The following is a 17454-nucleotide window of genomic DNA, read 5'->3' on the forward strand; positions in this document are numbered from 1 at the left end:
ATCCATCCATTATTACTGTAGGACCTGCAGAACTACTAAAGTTTTTAAGTTTTTAATTCAAACAATTCTAAACTATACTGTTTGCATCATTTTTATTAGCTATAATAACAACAACAATAATAATAATTATCATTATTATTATTATTATAATAAACTTGTATATGAACCAAGAATATCTGCAATATAAACATCTGGAAGACCCTCAGGCCAGTGAGAAGTAACCTGAAATACTTCCCCATAACTAGCTTGAAACCATCAGACACTTTAAACATCCCACAGTCAGGCAGATTTGGGGTATTTGGTGTTCCAGCTGTGTCTGCTGGAAATGTTTTAGAATAAAAATGTAAAGTGTGTGTGGGTTGTTTTTTTTTTAAATACATTTGAAGTTTATTAGTCTGATCCTTCTTTTCTCTCACAAACTAAAATTATAATAAAGTTGGTTTTTTTTAGTGCATTAAAGTTAGGAAGTCAACAGTGGAGGACTAAAACTGTCAAAATTTAAACAAATTATCATTTTAAAAAAGACCTAATAAATAAATATGGCATTACACGCATTGCAACTAATACACTCCATGTAGGATTTTTCTTCTTTTTTTTTGGTTAATTATGCTCGTTAATTACCTGTACAACCAGTCTGTTTACTTTCCTATTTTTTCCATTAATTTTTTCCCTCAAACCTTTTTATTTTACATTTCAGTTTCATGATGAAAAAAAAAAAAAAAACAGTGTGGCCACCAAGGTGTGGCTTTTAGTATTTGTTCAATATATGCTGGGAAACTTTCTTTAAGATCATCCTCGTGGTTGATCAACACCAGGAGGCTTTGTGTCCAAGAAGTTAATTAATCATTGTGAAAATAGCACTGCCATTTAATACATAAATAAATACATTTAAGAATGAGTAAACTGATTTAAAAAAAAAAAAGCAAAATAAATGGTAAATAATAAAGTGAAAGTTACACAAAAGGTGCATAAGTACATAAAAAATGTATAACAATTGAAAATTTTGTAATATTCAAAATATATTTATTATGCATTTCATCCACAAGCTTTTAAAAGAAAATAATGCTTATATATTTATAATTTTAATTTTCTACATTTAATGCCATATTCATTCATTTTCTGATGTTAACTTTTGTCTTTCTCTGGCAGCTTTGGTCCTCCACACTTTGGCTAATTAAGACAGAAACTATGGAATTCATACTTCAAAACTTAATTCCCTACATTCAAAAAGGGAGGTTAAATGCTATGCAGAAACTCAACATACTGTGAGTACTTGGAAAATAATCATAAAGCACTTGATTTCATTTCATATGTATCTGCAGCATAAATCAAATGCACTTTAGTAAGCCTTACCCTCAGAGGTTTTTGAATTTGGTTTTCGTGAGACTTTTTGCCTTTTTAGTTGAATCAAATCTCTGATTAAAAAAAAAAATACAAAAAAAGAGAAAAATGCAGCATTTAAAGGTGAACATTGAAATACGGTAACGTAAAAAACAAACAAACAAACAGAACACACACAAAAAACCACCTACTCTCAGAAACTGTGATATATGCTGATGTAGTGAAGCTTGGAGGTAAATCCTCTCTGACCTGGCAGGACGACAGGTTACCAAACGTGCTCACGTGAATGAGCTGCTTGTGAGTCGATGTGACTTTTATTTACGAGGCCTGCTCGACCTGTAACCAGCTGGTTTGAACCTAAAATGAACTAAAAGGGTCCAAGTCAACTTTTCCACTGTGGAGCAAACCAAACTAAGCCAGGATGTGGTTGCACCCAAAGAAAAGAAGATAATAAATATAAGCAAAAATGAGACTTTACATAATATTTTTCAAATCATGACTCTGTTCTTCTTTATCGTTCACCGATGTTCGGCTTTGCACACTAAAGCTTGAGCGGTTTAAGGAACAACAACACAATGTGTCCTTGTGTGTCCGTATCAGCCCACATCATCTATCTAAAACATGCTGTGTAATAATACGGCTCAAAAGCAAATCCCTGACTTAACCTGCTGAACCCTGAGGAGGAGAGGGATTAGGTTGGATAGAGAAGGAGGAGGGGGAAAACGGAGGAAGATGAGGGAAAAGAAGGAGAAGAACTGATAGTTAAGGAGAGGAGCTCGAAAATTTGTTTTTAACAGTATTCAGTAAGTGCTGGGAAATCCCACACAACCTGAAGGCATCATATGTGACCTGCTGTAATAAAAATATAATCAAAGAAAAAAAAACACCCAGCCTGGATATTATGTTTCACTTCTAACAACTTAACTCTGATCTGAAAATTTTAAAAATAAAAGTCTGATTGCACTTGAAAGCAGCAGGGCAACAACATTAAAAGGTGATTCAAAGAGAATGATAGCTGAAAACTCCCGCCACGCTTTAACCTCAGATTGAATTTTTTGGAGTGATAAAGTTTGACATGAGTCGGTAAACTGACTGCCTGACCTGACTATGCCTCTCGCAGGGAAGCAGCGGGCGGTAAAAAGATCAAACACCATCAAAATCACAATCTTTAATTCTGTTTCTGCCGTTTCGGAGCGCAGCCTCACTCAGCGGCGAGCTTTTCTTCTTGTCCTCCCCTGCATGAGGGCAGCAGAGAGAGCGCGAGGCGGGAAGAGAGATGAAAGCGGTGACTGAGGGATGACGGCGATGCAGACGGCACACGCTGAGTTCTGATAGTAACTTTGGAAACGCTTTCACCACAGAAGTACAGAAGTGAATCTAACTGTAAAGGCACAAAATGCACACATATCAAACATAAGCGCACATACAGCCACTGCTAATCAGGTGTGACTATATATATCAAAGGACATCTGGATCTGACAATTTGGCTGACTTCATGACTCATGACTCCAGGAAGACAACAGAAAAAGTCTCAAAAAGAAGAAGAAAGGGCTAATAAAATCCGTGCTTGTTTCACTCTCAGAACAGTGGTGTGGTTTCTCATTGTCTCCGTTTGTTCACGTCTGTTTGTCTTTTCCTTCAAATGCTCCTCATCTTAAGTTGTTTCCTTGGCTGGTCCAAATGGTCCCACCATCTTCATGGCAGCATAGTTCTGTGAGAGGAAAAACACAAAATAATGCAGGAAGTTCCTTTCTTTCTGTTGCTAATGCTTTCTCTTCTTCATTTTCTCCCCCTCAACTGTCACTTAAAGAGTCAAAATTTGTTTTTTTACAATTTCTTATTTTTTACATTGAGTTTGTAATTTCTTAATGTTCTTTTAGTTTTCAGCACACTTCGTTTGCCTTGTCTTTGCCTCCGTGTCTCATTTTCCCAGTGTTATTCCGTGTACGGCTTCAGTCACACAGACCTAGAGACTGGTTGGTGGCACCCCGGCAACTTCTAGTCCCTCAGGAAAAACTGTTATTTACTTACTGACTGGCAAGCGGTTGCTGGATGTTTGCATTCGGTCTGCAATCCCTTGACAACTAACCATGAAATTTAAGAAAGTGAGATACAAACCAAAATAAGTTGTGTCTTTTTGACTTCAGTGGTAAGTCACAACCTTTCCTATGAAAGCGAATTTCAATTTCACTCTCGCTCAGTACACATTTGGCAAACAGCTTTTGGAGACAAGTCCGTGTCTTCCATGCAAACCGGGGGCCGCGGCAATCTTAGAAGTAATTGCAAGGAAGGTTATGGTGCAGCTTGTTAAGCATCTCCAGCAACCACTTGCCAACCAGTTGGGGATTATGCATTTTTCCCTAGCAAGCGGTGATTACCACCATCTTCCTCGGTGGTTACCACCGCTTATCAATGACCGATCTCTAGGCCTGCATTACTGAGGTTTTAGCAATCAATTTCACTGAAACTGCCACCAGCCTCCAGCAATCACAGCAACCGACCGGTTGCTGGAGGCCGGTGCTGATTGCTTACTCGTTTTTCAATAGCATCTAGAGGTTGCCAGATGGTTGGCAACCAGTTTCTAAACCTGTGTGACTGGAGCCGCCTCCTCTCTGTCTCTGCTGCAATGAAGCTCCCTGAATCTGCTTAGTCACAGTTTCTTTCTTTCTTTCTTTCTTTCTTTCACACACACACACACACACACACACACACACACACACACACACACACACACACACAAAAACTTGCCGGGAAGGAGTAGAGGAAGACTCCAAGGAAGAGGATAATGAAGAAGAGGAAAATGAAGAGAATGATGAACCACTTGAACCGTCTCCACAGGATGTATTTGAGGGTCTTGTAAGGGGAGGAGAACCACAGGAAGGATGTCTCTGGACGCCTGAGAGAAGAAAAGACGAGAATGAGAAACTATATTTGTGTGTGTGGTTTTTAGTGTGTGTATGTGTGTGTAGACTCACTGAGGCTCCTCCAGGTGAGGGTTCATGTTGGGTTCATCTCTGCCGAGGCCGGCTGGTCTCTCCTCTTGCTCCTGCTCTGTCACTATCTCCAGAGACATCTCCACCTTCCCCTGAAATGGAGGCAGCAAACACACAGTTTGTCTCATCCTTTCTTCAGAGAACAAAGTAGGCACGACTGGCAGGTGGGTAAAACGGATATTGCTCAGCGGCTGAATGATGTTTACTTTACTTTGTCTTTATGGGAATTAAGGGATTTTAAACTTCATGTCAATACATAGTAAAATACTCAGTGCCAGTGTTTGATAAATAACTGCATGGCATATGAATTACAAATATTCCAAGATTTTCTTGCATTTGGCATGGACTTGGTTTACTTTGATCTATCATTAAAATTTGTTTCATGAGCCTGAAGCGTGCTAAGTGTGACAAATGTGCAAAAAACAAAAAGGGCAGTGGGCTTATATGTTTTCGCACCCTGTTGAAAATGGTTGTGTGTGTGTGTGTGTGTGTTTGTGCTCTCACAGCAATGATCTTCTCTCCATTGTTCTCGCAGGTGCAGGGCCACCAGCCTTTGACAGTCTTCTGTTCAAACAGAGACACCAGTTTGTCCGGTGGCTGGTCGAGCACCTGAAGGGTACACTTCTCTGGAGACTTTGCTGGACGCAACATGTGGTTCAGGTCCATCACCAGGTGACCTAAAGAAACAAGCACACTACAGTTAGACAGAGACTCATATACACAATAAATTAATAATGATGATAACAACACCTGCTGAATATACTGATGTCTGATATTTTCCTTTTTTTTCCTACATTAAAACGTCTAAACTATCCAGCCCCAGGATTATCAATTGATTTTGTAGCATTCATGTCGCATATTGATTATGTTGCGGACGCTCAGACGTGTTGCTATGACGACAGCCACACACATAATGGAAAAGGGGCTTTGTTAGAATGTGAAAAAATACAGCCACCAAGCAGATTAAACTAAACAACAATGACACAACAGCCACCTTAGCAGGAAGAAAACTCATTACCCACAATCCACCTCACAAAGAGATGAAAAGTGTTTGATTTGTAAGTATTTCTCCTGCTCTCACACATACCTTTGCTGCTTAATTTCATACTCTTTGAGAACGGGTCAATTCAAAAATTCACACTAGGAAACGTTTTTATGAATTAAAAGGTCACAATGGCACATATAGTTACTCAGGCCCAAAAAGGTCTACTTAGCTACTCAGTTTAAGACGATGGTGCACAGACAGTTAGCATTAGCTTTACACTTGTGAATATAAAAAATGCCTTCATTGTCCCACATTGATGGATCAGAATAATAAAAGCTGGGGAAACATGCAGTGTAAACTCTCGATAGGGCACCTTTTCGTGCAACAACATTAACCAATGATATCCTCTTGTTTCTCTTCATGTTGTTTCCCTTGCAGCTCTTTCCTAATGACATTGTACTAGATATGAAAATGTCAAGCTATGATTGGCTCAAGGTTTAACATCTCATGAGACGATGTAAAGATCACACAAACAATGGAGGAAAAAAAAACAACTTTCTGCCAGGTGAACATCCATAAATCTGACAGGAAGTCAAACTATGTCAACCACGACAATTCCCGGGAGTTTTCTGTTAGCCGATAAACTGCACTTTTCGTGCAGTGAAATATTTTACAGCCTGAACTCTGTATTTGTTAAAGCAGGGTTGGAGGAGATGGATATTTTGGGGCAAGCAAGGCTTAGATCTCTAAAACTCAGCAGATTCAGCTGTCTGTTTAGCCAGTTTTTCTGAATGACTAATTATCGAGCGTGCGCTGAGTGAATTATTGGCGACCCTGTGGTGAAGGGTAGCTAGTAAAAGGTTTGATCTTTGTTGACATTACGTTGTGGGCTGAAGAGAGACCAGAGATCCACTGGAAGTGTTTTTCCAGAGTTAGCTTCAGTTTGACAGTACAACCGCAGGAAAATGGCTCGTGTCTGACCCGCACACCGTGCAGGAAGATTAACAGTCGGCGGTCCGAGCCGACGAGCTGAAGACAGGCAGGCATGGAAAAAATGCTTTGAGGTGGCCACACACCCGCAGACTCTATGAGGTGAATAAAGTCGAGCGGGAGAAAACGCTGCAGCAGAGCGAGACGGTGACAGACAGGAACAGGTCAGAATCTGGATTCCTCATCTTCCTCCTTGTCTCTCACCGCAGAGGGACGCTCCGTCCATAGACTGTCATCCTCCCTTCTTTGGCAAAAATAAAGAAAAGAAGCTGAACCCATGCAGGGGGAGCGAAAGGGGAGAATCTCGGTGGTAAGTTATTTTAAGGGAATGGGCTGGGGCAGCGTTAGGGGTGAAGGAAAGGCAGAATTTGGACAGCTTGAGACTCGAGGAAAAAAAAAAGCAGAAAAAGCAGCCCCTCCCTTGCTGTAAAATGTGCAGACACAGTGGAAACGGGCGAGTGCTAATTCTAAAGATAAATGTTATCACAGTAGCTGTTCGTACATCGCACATATGGTTCCCTGGATATATTTACCTCTAAACCTTGAGCTAGAAATGAGGGGAAATCTGTCTAAATGTCATACACAAATGAGTTAAGTGCATTTCAACCATCCAAAGTCGAGCACATGTGTTTCTGACCTGGAGAATACGGATCCATTTACACGTTTTACAGTAAATCAACGAACAGAAGAAATGGCTTTTAGTCCGACTTTGATTTCACTGAAGTTTCGTGAAGGAAATCCAATTATGTTTTTACCACACATCATGGGTCTAAAATCTCTGGGACCAACCAGCTGTGACAGCAGGATGAGATAAATTATGATTTTTTTTTTAAAGACCTCACCTCATTTTCACAGTAAACACAATGTGGCACGCCAGAAAAAACAAACACAGACACTCAAAGTGATGGTTTTTACCTAGGTAGTCGTCAAAGGAGAACTTGTCGTTGTCCCAGATCTGAATGGTCAGTTTAGGAGCCAGTTTAGTCTCGGCTTTATCCAGACTCCAGAAATGTTCCTGCAGACAAACAGAAGGCAGAAAATGGGAAACAGCTGCAATTTCATAACACCAGGTTCCTTCTTTCAATGATAGATCCTCAAAACATGAATTCTGATTCATTTTGTTTATTCTTGTACAGAGGTACAGGGTCAACACTTGGGTTATAGAAGCCCTGAAAGAAGATCTGCCTTTTTATTTATGTCCATTAAAGACTGAAACAACCGCTTGGTGCTTGGAAAACATGCCAGCTTACAAGCCTGTCAGCGAAAGAAAGAAATGTTGAAAGAAAGACAGGAACTCAAACAATACATGGAAAAATTACAGATAAAAAATATATATTTAAAAAATTCATCTATAAATGGGTTATATGGAGATATGGAGCAAATACATTGTGATATGAAATGGAAATTATGAAAAAATTAAGAATAAATTTGTTTACCTAAATATCATAAACCTATTTCTCCTCAGCTGTGTCCATTTCAGGCTGAGAAAAATATACATAATGCTGGAGGTACCAGCAGGTTTATCACATGGAGTTTGGGAGGGTTGTCACCACTCATGGCTGCACTGACTACATCACTGGTGGGGATTTCATTAAAGTCAAAGACTCCAACCTTAAGGAACCATTTTTAACGTGAAGTGTCTGTAACAGTAACAGAGCTCCACTTTGTATCCAGTCCACTAGAGGTGAAAGGAATCAGTGAGTGTGACAGATTTTTATGCGTGTAGGGAAGATCTAATCCAAATATGTGCTTTTTTCACAATAACTATCAAAAGTTTTTACCGTAGCTATCGGTGTAGCATCCACACATTTCCAGCAAGTTATGTGCAACACCATTGTTTTGTATACCTGACATTTTGTAGCTTACATAATGCAATTTTAAGATTTAGCATTGAGGGCACAATAAGAAAACCATGCACCTTTAATATAATATTTGTTTTCTAGCATGAGCTAACCGTGCAAACGCGTTGACGCCGTGTAGCCCCACGCGCGGGGTAAGCTTGTTAACGGAGATTTGCCGCGTTAATGCAGTTATGGTGTTAATGTCATTTTAACGAGAGTAACGCTGACACTGTCAGCGTTACTCTGTCAGCCTGACAGCACTAAAATATCTATCTATCCCGATGAACTCTCTTTCAGGTCCGTTCCTCTCACACTCAACCCTTCTTCTTGCACAACCCTGGACTTTATATTTCTCTCTCTCTCTCTCTCTCTCTCTCTCTATATATATATATTTTATTTATATATTATATATTTCTATATTGTGTATTTGTGTATTGTGTATTTTGTTGTACAGTTATTTTATTTTTAACTTTAATTTTTATATTCTATTTTATTCCTTCTTAGCTAAATTTACCCTTCATTTTAATTTTCATATTTATTTCCTATCCTATTCATAGTCTTTTTTTCTTTAGGTCGCGAGCAGTTGTCTAAGCATTTCGCTGCATATCGTACTGTGTATGACTGTGTATGTGACAAATAAAATTTGAATTTGGGGTTACAAGTGTACTAACATTCCCACAGCGAGGTGTTCTCATAACTTCCCACTTGTGTCTTCTTGTTCCCGTAGGCCAACTCTCATCAGTGTGTCCTGGGATCCGTGTAGTCTTACCACTACCACCACTATCCAGCTACTCAGCAGCTTTATATCTATTTTAAAGGAGCGATAGAATAAATCTTTTGGTCAGTGTTACTGTTTTTAATGTCGCTCTTAATGACCTGCTATTGCATATGATTCACACGTGCTCACTGGTTTGTACTGAATATTTGGGTTTCTACTTGTTATGCGATTTGTTGTAACTTTTGCTGCCTATTGACCAGGTCTCTCTTGGAAATTAGATTTCAAATCCCAATGAGACTTTTCACCTGTATCAATAAAGGATAATAATAATAGAAGGTGATTTACCTTTAAAAGTCTGCTTCATTCTTCTCTAAGTGTTCTCAAATTGTGCTGAAAGATGTTGCAGCCACTCCATCAACACAGGTCTCACTGCATCTCCACATCCATACTGGAAATCTGTGTGTGTGCGTGGTGTGTGTTACAGTATAGCTATTATAGCCTCTGGTAAATTCACGCCACACTGGCAGACAGAAACTGATCCCGTCTCACCTTTGTGCTAATGGGCTTCACTGTGCAGCTGCTGCACATCAAGTTCCTCTCTTTCTCTTTCCATTTGCTCAGTCGTCCTTTTTATCTGCGTGTGAGACTTTGTTATGCTGACATAAAGTACAGCTTTTCACACCTGAATTAAAATTACCCCCCTCTGTGATTTGCAGAATACGACAGCATGTTGCTGTTACTTAATATAGCAAGGAGATTTTCCACAAACAAAAAGTTGCACTTGGCAACCTTTGAATGCAAATATTAATTTTCTCCCTCTGACTCTTTCGTGTCTGTTACTGTGGAGCAATAATCCCAGGATCTGTTCATTCCTTTTCATGCTGGTGTTGCGGTGCCATCATGGTGGCATCATGGAGGCAGGACATACCCCCACTCAGTACGATCAGGTCGAGGGGGCAGCAGGTTTTAGTCTGAGACCCTCTTTCAGGGGCTGAATATTGTTTTAAATGACCTGAAGCCATTAAATGCTGACCCACTGACTGGATAACAGAGTTGATGACATTTGTGGACTGGTAGTTCCTCATGTGGACACTAGAGGCTGGCTCCCAAAGTGAGTACATATCCAGAAACTGTTGTTTTAAAATATTGAACTAAAAGGCATTAAAAACAAAACAAAAACAAAACATATTTGCAGTGTGCTACAGAAAAAACTCAAATACATTTGGATAGTTTGCTCCTTCATGTTATGTTAGGTGAACATTTTTATAACTGAGAGCAGACATTTGAATTTAGTTTTTGTCACCCGTAGGAAAGAAGAAGAAATTACACATATGTTTTCTGTGTGCGACACTGTATACTTCCTCGCCTCTTTTTGGACGTAGCTGTTGCTAGCTGGCAAATTCTCCTAGCGACAGAGAGGAAACCTCCAACAACCATTCACCAAGTGGTTGTGTGATACATACAGCGGAACCCCGACTTACGAAATGTTCCCGTGGGTCTTTCGTAAGTCGAAAATTTTCGCAAATGGTAAATGGTCTGTATTTATATAGCGCTTTACTAGTCCCTAAGGACCCCAAAGCGCTTTACATATCCAGTCATCCACCACAATCACACACTGGTGATGGCAAGCTACATTGTAGCCACAGCCACCCTGGGGCGCGCTGACAGAGGCGAGGCTGCCGGACACTGGCGCCACCGGGCCCTCTGACCACCACCAGTAGGCAACGGGTGAAGTGTCTTGCCCAAGGACACAACGACCGAGACTGTCCAAGCCGGGGCTCGAACCAGCAACCTTCCGATTACAAGCTGAACTCCCAACTCTTGAGCCACGATCGCCCCACAAGTTGAAGCACCGATCGCGCCTTTTGAGTGAGGCGATGCTGAACGATAGGCTATAGGCTAATTGCTAACTAGAACAACAATACGTCGTTCAAGTGGAACAGCGAAGCGCAATTACGAAGCCAAGGGGTTGTCACATGATTCGGAAGGCATTGTGGGCATTGTAGGCTCAGCCAATCAGAGCCAGCGGATTTCGTTACGGGCATTTTGCCGTAACACGGGCAGAAATATTGCCGTTCAGTGCCTTCGTAACTTGAACTTTTCGTTAAACGGGGTATTTGTAAGTCGGGGTTCCACTGTAATTTTTCTTAGCATCTGGAGGGACAACTCGGAGGCCAGTTAGTTGAATAGAACAACAGACCTTTATTTACTGTTAGCGGAACAAGACCACAGAAGCCAGGTCTCCACAGCTCTACTCTGTCTGTACATACATGTGCCAGTGTTAGGTAGTCGCCATCCTGTTACAGTAAACACACTACACCCTCTGTGTGTGCGTGTGTCGCTCCTAAAGCTTTGTAAGCTCTTTGGCTCACTTCATCCACAAACTACATACATCAAAGTTATCACTCCACAGATGTCACAAGTCGTGATATGTGTGTGTGTGTGTAGTGTGTGTCTGTGTAAGTGTGTGTGTGTGTGTGGTGTGTGTGTGTTTGTTTGTTGTGTGTGTGTGTGTGTGTGTGTGTCAACTAGCTGCAGTACAGAGGCAAGCACAATCAGCAGCCATCAGCTTGTCATTTTGTTGCCAGAGTGCTAAGTGCAGAAATTCGTTTTGTCTTCTTTCCAACTTCCTTGACTCATCGTCCTGAGTTGATGATGGAGCTGAACTACATACAGCATAAATAAATTCAGCTAGTGTGCCTTTGTTCTTTGGGCATTGTCACGTTTCAGTAACAAAACAAGTATACTTACAGTGGCAAAATTTGACAGGTGTGTAAATGTCTTAAACACTGTCAAAGAGTTTGATATGGAAAATCTGTGCAAACAAGGCACGCACGGGAAATCAATTTCAAAATCATAGTTAATTAAAGAATTTGAAACACCTGTAACAAAAGCACTGGAGCAATGTTATTGGTCAGTCGTGCTTCAAAGGGCGGTAATATTCTCAAACTGCTGGTGTGCCTACAGGGTGTAGCTCAAGAGTCCCCAGTGGAGCCAGTCAAAAAGAGTCAATGTGCTTTCTCTTTCTGCTCCCTGTCAGTACTCTCACTTCAGGATTTTGGATCAGCTGATGGTTTTTCAGTATTTTAACCTGAATGAACTAGTTTTTCAGCATCACTCTGAGTCAATAAGTTTCTAATTTTAGAGATGTTGCACAAATGCACATATTTGTTGCCGACATTGAAAGACATATCCTGGTTAACAATCCCAACATCCTTCACAGCCTTACTGGAGGCCAAGGTAACGCCACTGATTGTGAAGAAAAATGGAGAATATTCCAGTTTGGATAAATTTGTTTGCTTTCACTGGCGAGCAATGCTGTCTTACTAATATACTTGATCTGCTGCTAGGAAAATATTTTAATGACCTTTGTTAGTGATGTTAATGGGCCTGCGATGCTTAATAATGCCTGTGTCTCTAGTTTCTCTAGTTGTTCATTATTTTATTAACAGATATCAACTCAGCAAAATTATATTATTGGAACATCCAAATGGATGACTGAGGAAATGTTTCTCCTGCTGAAAGTGTGGTGTTCAGACAAACTGAATCAAATCTTTCGGATTTCTTTACCTGGATTATTGAGCATCAAGAGGCTACATTTCATCTGCTGTCCTCCCATTATGCAAATGTTCGGTGAGGCACCAAAGGTTTTGGCGATCCAAAGTGTTAAAATTCAGGGAAATCTCCCCAAAATGACTAATCTGTTTTTGTTTTTTTAATTAATTTGCCTAAAAATCACATTCCCAGTTACCACACTGAATTGTACATTGACAACTCCATCGCTACTTGACTTTCAGTCCTTTGGTTTATGTGCGAGTCAATCTGAGTGGGTTGGAGTTCTGGTCAGACACAAGGAGAACACTTCAGATATCACACTGCGCTGTGAGGGAACGCGAAAGGTATATTTAAACATTTTAATCATTAAACTGAATGATAGATCGACATTACAATTGAAGGCTGAATTTTAAGGCTGAAGTCAGAAAAACAGACGTCATGGTGACATGGTTGAACTAATCAAGCTGGAAAAGACAACAAGTGTGACTTTTCCTTCCACACACCCCATCCGACCATCACACAGCAAGACTGCAGAGTGTTGATAGCGCCGCTGATTTGTTCCTGTGACTCAGTGATTATATCACCAACCGCTGAGGTTTCTGGCTTCATAAACTCCGTTTCTGGCCGCAGCTCTGTTTTCGAGCTGAGGCTCTCTCCGCCCAGCGGAGTTTTTCATTTAAAACTCCCTCTCGTCTGTTCAGCCACTCGCTGATTGAAGATGCTGCTGCAAGTGAGAGAATGCCGTCGTAAAACATGTCGGCCGCGAGCGGCTAAAGAGCCTCTGGCTCATGCCAAGAAAAGCAAATGACAGCCGGGTTGTTATTCCAGTTTTCGGGAGTGATGTTATTTTAGCTCTTCACTCAGTGTTATTGTTGAGTCTCAGAGATTCAACAACATTTAACTCACAACTCTTTCTTGTTAAATTGTCACATCATTATTTTTGTTAACTGAAGGCCACAGTAGATTCGTTAGCGGACTCTGGAGGGACGACCTCGCCTCGGAAATTCCCCCTGACTGAACTTTGTGCACTGGCTCATGTTTGGGTGTGATGGTTTTGCCACATGTCTCCAGCTCATAGAAACTAACTGGTGATAAGATTCAACTAAATTTGAGGCTGTTTTTTGGACTGAGCAAGGGGCTTGTAGCGAGGTTTTTTTTTCATTATAACTGAACAAGTTTACAGTGTGCGTCTGTTTGCAGGAACTGAATGTTATCAATACATAGGCTGGAGTATGGGGGTAAGGAGGTGGGGGTTTCTTTATCAGGATATTTTCAGGTCAAACATATTTTCTGCACATTTGCAAACTTTTATGAATCATTTTGTAAATTTTCTGCATCACTTTATGACAAAGTAAGGTATATTACAACCAGTGTTGGTCAAGTTACTTCAAAAAAGTAATCAGTAACTAATTACTGATTACTTCCCCAAAAAGTAATCCCGTTACTTTACTGATTACTTATTTTCAAAAGTAATTAATTACTTAGTTACTTAGTTACTTTTTAAAAACATGATTTACAACCTGAATAGGTGATAAAGCGATAGATCTTTCAGCCCAATTCTACTTTTTCTGCATAATCCATCATACAAAATGTAATCAAATGGAAAAGTCTCTTTTTAAACTTGTTTTATTAGTTTTAATCTTTTAACTTTATGCATCAAGCAAAAATTAATTATATGCAACATTCTCTGACTGGAAGAAATTGTTTAACATTTAAACCTATTTTCTGCACATTCCAGCACATAATAAAATAAAATATTTTTTGTGTTTACACTCAGTCTTTCAAATAGATGCAAGTAAAACACAGCAGAAAATAAATAAAGTCAAAGACTAGCGGTCCTGTTGCTCTATTTTCACCTGTAAAGCAGGAGTGGGGTAGGCGGAGGTTTACCCTGGTGCAGGTGTGCGCGGTCAGTGGAAGAATCTGCGAGTTTCTCTGTGAATTTCCCATTATGTCGTAGGCAGTTTAGGGGTTTTTTTCGCTGTAAAAGATTTTCTTCCCACCACAACGACACTAATGTTTTTGTCACTTTTTATGGAATCAAACTCAAAGTAAGGTCAGTACTTCCCATGCTTTGTCACGAACGTCGCACTCGCTTACGTCATTGTCATGAGACATTCTTGCAAAAAAAGAAAAAAAATCAGGTTTTAGTAACGCAGTAACGCAGTTGCTTCCACGGGAAAGTAACAATAATCGAATTACCTTTTTTGCAATAGTAATCCCTTAATTTACTCGTTACTTGAAAAAAGTAATCGGATTAGAGTAATGCATTACTTGTAACACGTTACTGCCCATCTCTGATTACAATACATCTCAGGCATTCCTTCCAAATATGTGTTGTTCTATAGCAGCCACAACCTTTTTTGTGCCACGGACCTGTTTAATGTCAGACAATATTTTCACCGACCGGCCTTTAAGGTGTCGCGGATAAATACAACAAAATAAAATGAATTGACCAACACAAAAAAATGCAGCGTCCTCCTGAAATGTGCCAACAACATTGAGAGTAACATCCTCTGCCCCTTAATGCTCTCTGGTCACTATGGTAACATGTAAATAGTTCTTTCAAAATAAGACTCACAACTACAACACGGGAAAAGACCCAGGGAAACAGAGTTAACGATAAAAACCCTGAAAACCATAAATTTCAAGTCTCAAATCGTGCGGCACGGTACCAAGCGACTCTTGACCGGTACCGCTCTGTGGCCAGGGGTTTAGGACCGCTGCTCTATAGAATACATTTTCTATAATAATTTGAATATTATTTCTGCATTTCTGTACATCCCACCTTAACCCTAACCCTTGATGCCTGTGAATATTTCATTATTGTAACAAACTATAAACACCTCATTATCCCTGTGTTTTTATGTTCAAAACGTCAAGTATGTCAGGAATATCTGTGCTCCAGGATGATTTTCAGGAATAGTATTAATTTCAAATGTTATTGAAGCATAGATTAGTTAGCATAGTAGCAACAACACTACTCTTAAAAATGTCATCAGGTCACTCAGAACTTTCTCGGTTTTAAGTTAAAGTATTCTAGTATTCTGACTTCTCTGTGGTTTTTAATCTACTTGTGTGGTGCGCTGTGACAGAGGTGATGACGTACATGTGCTTTAACTACTGAGGGGTAGCTCGTCCCTGCATTTCCTCTACTTTGGTGGTCAGATGCTAAAATCATACCCTGGCAAAGTTACAACAAGCTGGATGGATGGCATTTCCAAATGGGAATCCTCACATTTACTTGAAAGGTTAGTTCACAGAAAGTGCATTAGTTACTCACCACTTATTGAAGGGGAAAATGTAGATTGGTAGCCTAATTGTATCAGTGTCCAAACACAACTTTCAAAGCCCAGTATAAGTATTCCCAGAACATCTTTCTTTCAAACTTTTCAACACTCGTCTCTTCGTTGGTTTCTAAACCGCATATGCAGCATAATAAATTATTGTCAAGTGATTGCTAAATTTAGTCTTAAAGATCATGACGATGGCATGAAATCACAGCCTCACCACAGTGGATTTTATATCCCAGTGGGTCTAATTTATTCAAACCAAACACAGGGTCCTTCGCTGTATTTGGGCTCGTTGTTACCTTTTTGTCGACGACGCACAGTTGCTCTGCTGGTAAGTAGTTGAAGGGAAACAGGAATCTGTAGTTGAAGTTCCCCTCTCCTCCCAGAGAGCGGTAGTGGACGTCTGTCTTCTGCTTGTTGTGTTCATGTCCGTCGAGCCAGCTGAAAGACAGAATCAGTTATTGTGACCCTAACCCAGTTTATTTAGCTTTATTTTGAAGTTAAATGATTTGTTCCTCTTACCCTTTGACATAAATGTCGCTCATCTTCTCCCCGCTGATGCTGACATCATCCAGGATGACATCACTGGTGTTCCAGATGATGCAACGCAGGAAGAACCTGAAAAAAAAAAAGATTCAATTACCTCAGATACTGATTGACTTGTTTTGGTTATCAGAACGGGAAATGGATTTGCCTTTCTTGACATATTTGTGTGTTTGTGTTCCTACTTTTTGGCCTTTCGTGGCGTGATGTTGAACGGCGGTCCAGGTGGTCCCAGAGACTTGGGGAAGAGGTCAACCCACATCATCAGACGCCCCTGACAGAGAGCACCGACAAGCAAACAAAAGGTAAGAAAATGCTCAGGAAAAAAAAAGCGGGAAAGGATGAAACTGAGAAGAACTTAAGCACACACACAAGTGCAGGATTGTGTGTGTGCGTGCTACCTGCTCTATGTCAGGTTGGAGCGGGCTGTAGAGTGGTCTGGTTTCCACATGTTCGGGTACCAATCCCAGTTTCCTCAAGATGTGAAGGGACAGTCGCTCCTTAATTGGGCCAAGATGACGTTTGGACACATTTTTGTCCTCTGAAAACATGACACACACACAGAGACACACACAGAGACACACACACACACACACACAGACACACACACACACACACGCAGAGATTAGGGTTTAAGTACAGGGCCGGGCCACTCAAGAGTGGAGAATGGAAATCCAGAATACTGGGCAAACTGGGAAGCAAGCAGGTCACTTAGGAATAATTCATTATTCATACGCACATACACACTTAGTGAGACACTAACACACTCTAAAGCATTGGTTGTTCTCTCTGCATCACAACCAAATGAGGAAAATCTTCACGGCTTCCAAGCAAAATGAAAATATCAAGCTAACGTCAAAAGTTTATGACTGTAAACTTGCAGTCACCTCGGCTGTGAGAGGAGAGGAAGGAAAGACTGAGGAGGCAGAGGAGAGGAGGGGAGATGTGAAGATGAGAGAGGAAAATGAAAGAGGAGCAAAGCAGAAGGACGAGAAGAAAAGCCAAACTCATGAGGGGAGGATGAGGATCGTGGCCTTTTGGCCAATTAGCAGCCTCGCTTGATGGACAGCAAGCTGACGCACAGTAACCGCGGCAACTGTGGAAAGAAAACGCTGCGGCAGCGCTCCTCACCAACCGAGAGACGACCATGATGTTAACGTTGGCTCGTCCACACAAGAACGCACACACACACACG

The 17454-nt window shown here is 40.6% G+C and overlaps 1 protein-coding gene across 6 annotated transcripts in view; it reads right to left on the minus strand.

Annotated features, from left to right (window-relative positions):
• Window positions 1-2970: 2970 nt before the first annotated feature.
• Window positions 2971-17454, minus strand: part of dysf (dysferlin, limb girdle muscular dystrophy 2B (autosomal recessive)) — a 102036-nt gene continuing 87552 nt past the window's right edge. For all 6 annotated transcript variants that reach the window (XM_042215644.1, XM_042215645.1, XM_042215646.1 and 3 more), the window contains 9 exons: window positions 16661-16800; window positions 16445-16533; window positions 16239-16334; window positions 16016-16157; window positions 7225-7324; window positions 4839-5011; window positions 4317-4426; window positions 4090-4237; window positions 2971-3052 (listed from right to left, as the gene is read on the minus strand). In XM_042215644.1, coding sequence (XP_042071578.1) covers window positions 2996-3052; window positions 4090-4237; window positions 4317-4426; window positions 4839-5011; window positions 7225-7324; window positions 16016-16157; window positions 16239-16334; window positions 16445-16533; window positions 16661-16800 — 1055 coding nt within the window. In that variant the 3' untranslated portion in view covers window positions 2971-2995. The remainder of the gene's footprint in view (window positions 3053-4089; window positions 4238-4316; window positions 4427-4838; window positions 5012-7224; window positions 7325-16015; window positions 16158-16238; window positions 16335-16444; window positions 16534-16660; window positions 16801-17454) is intronic.

This window comes from Haplochromis burtoni, unplaced genomic scaffold (assembly GCF_018398535.1).
Source record: "Haplochromis burtoni strain Fernald_Lab_line unplaced genomic scaffold, NCSU_Asbu1 Contig_781, whole genome shotgun sequence".
In the NCBI taxonomy this organism is placed as follows: Eukaryota; Metazoa; Chordata; class Actinopteri; order Cichliformes; family Cichlidae; genus Haplochromis; species Haplochromis burtoni.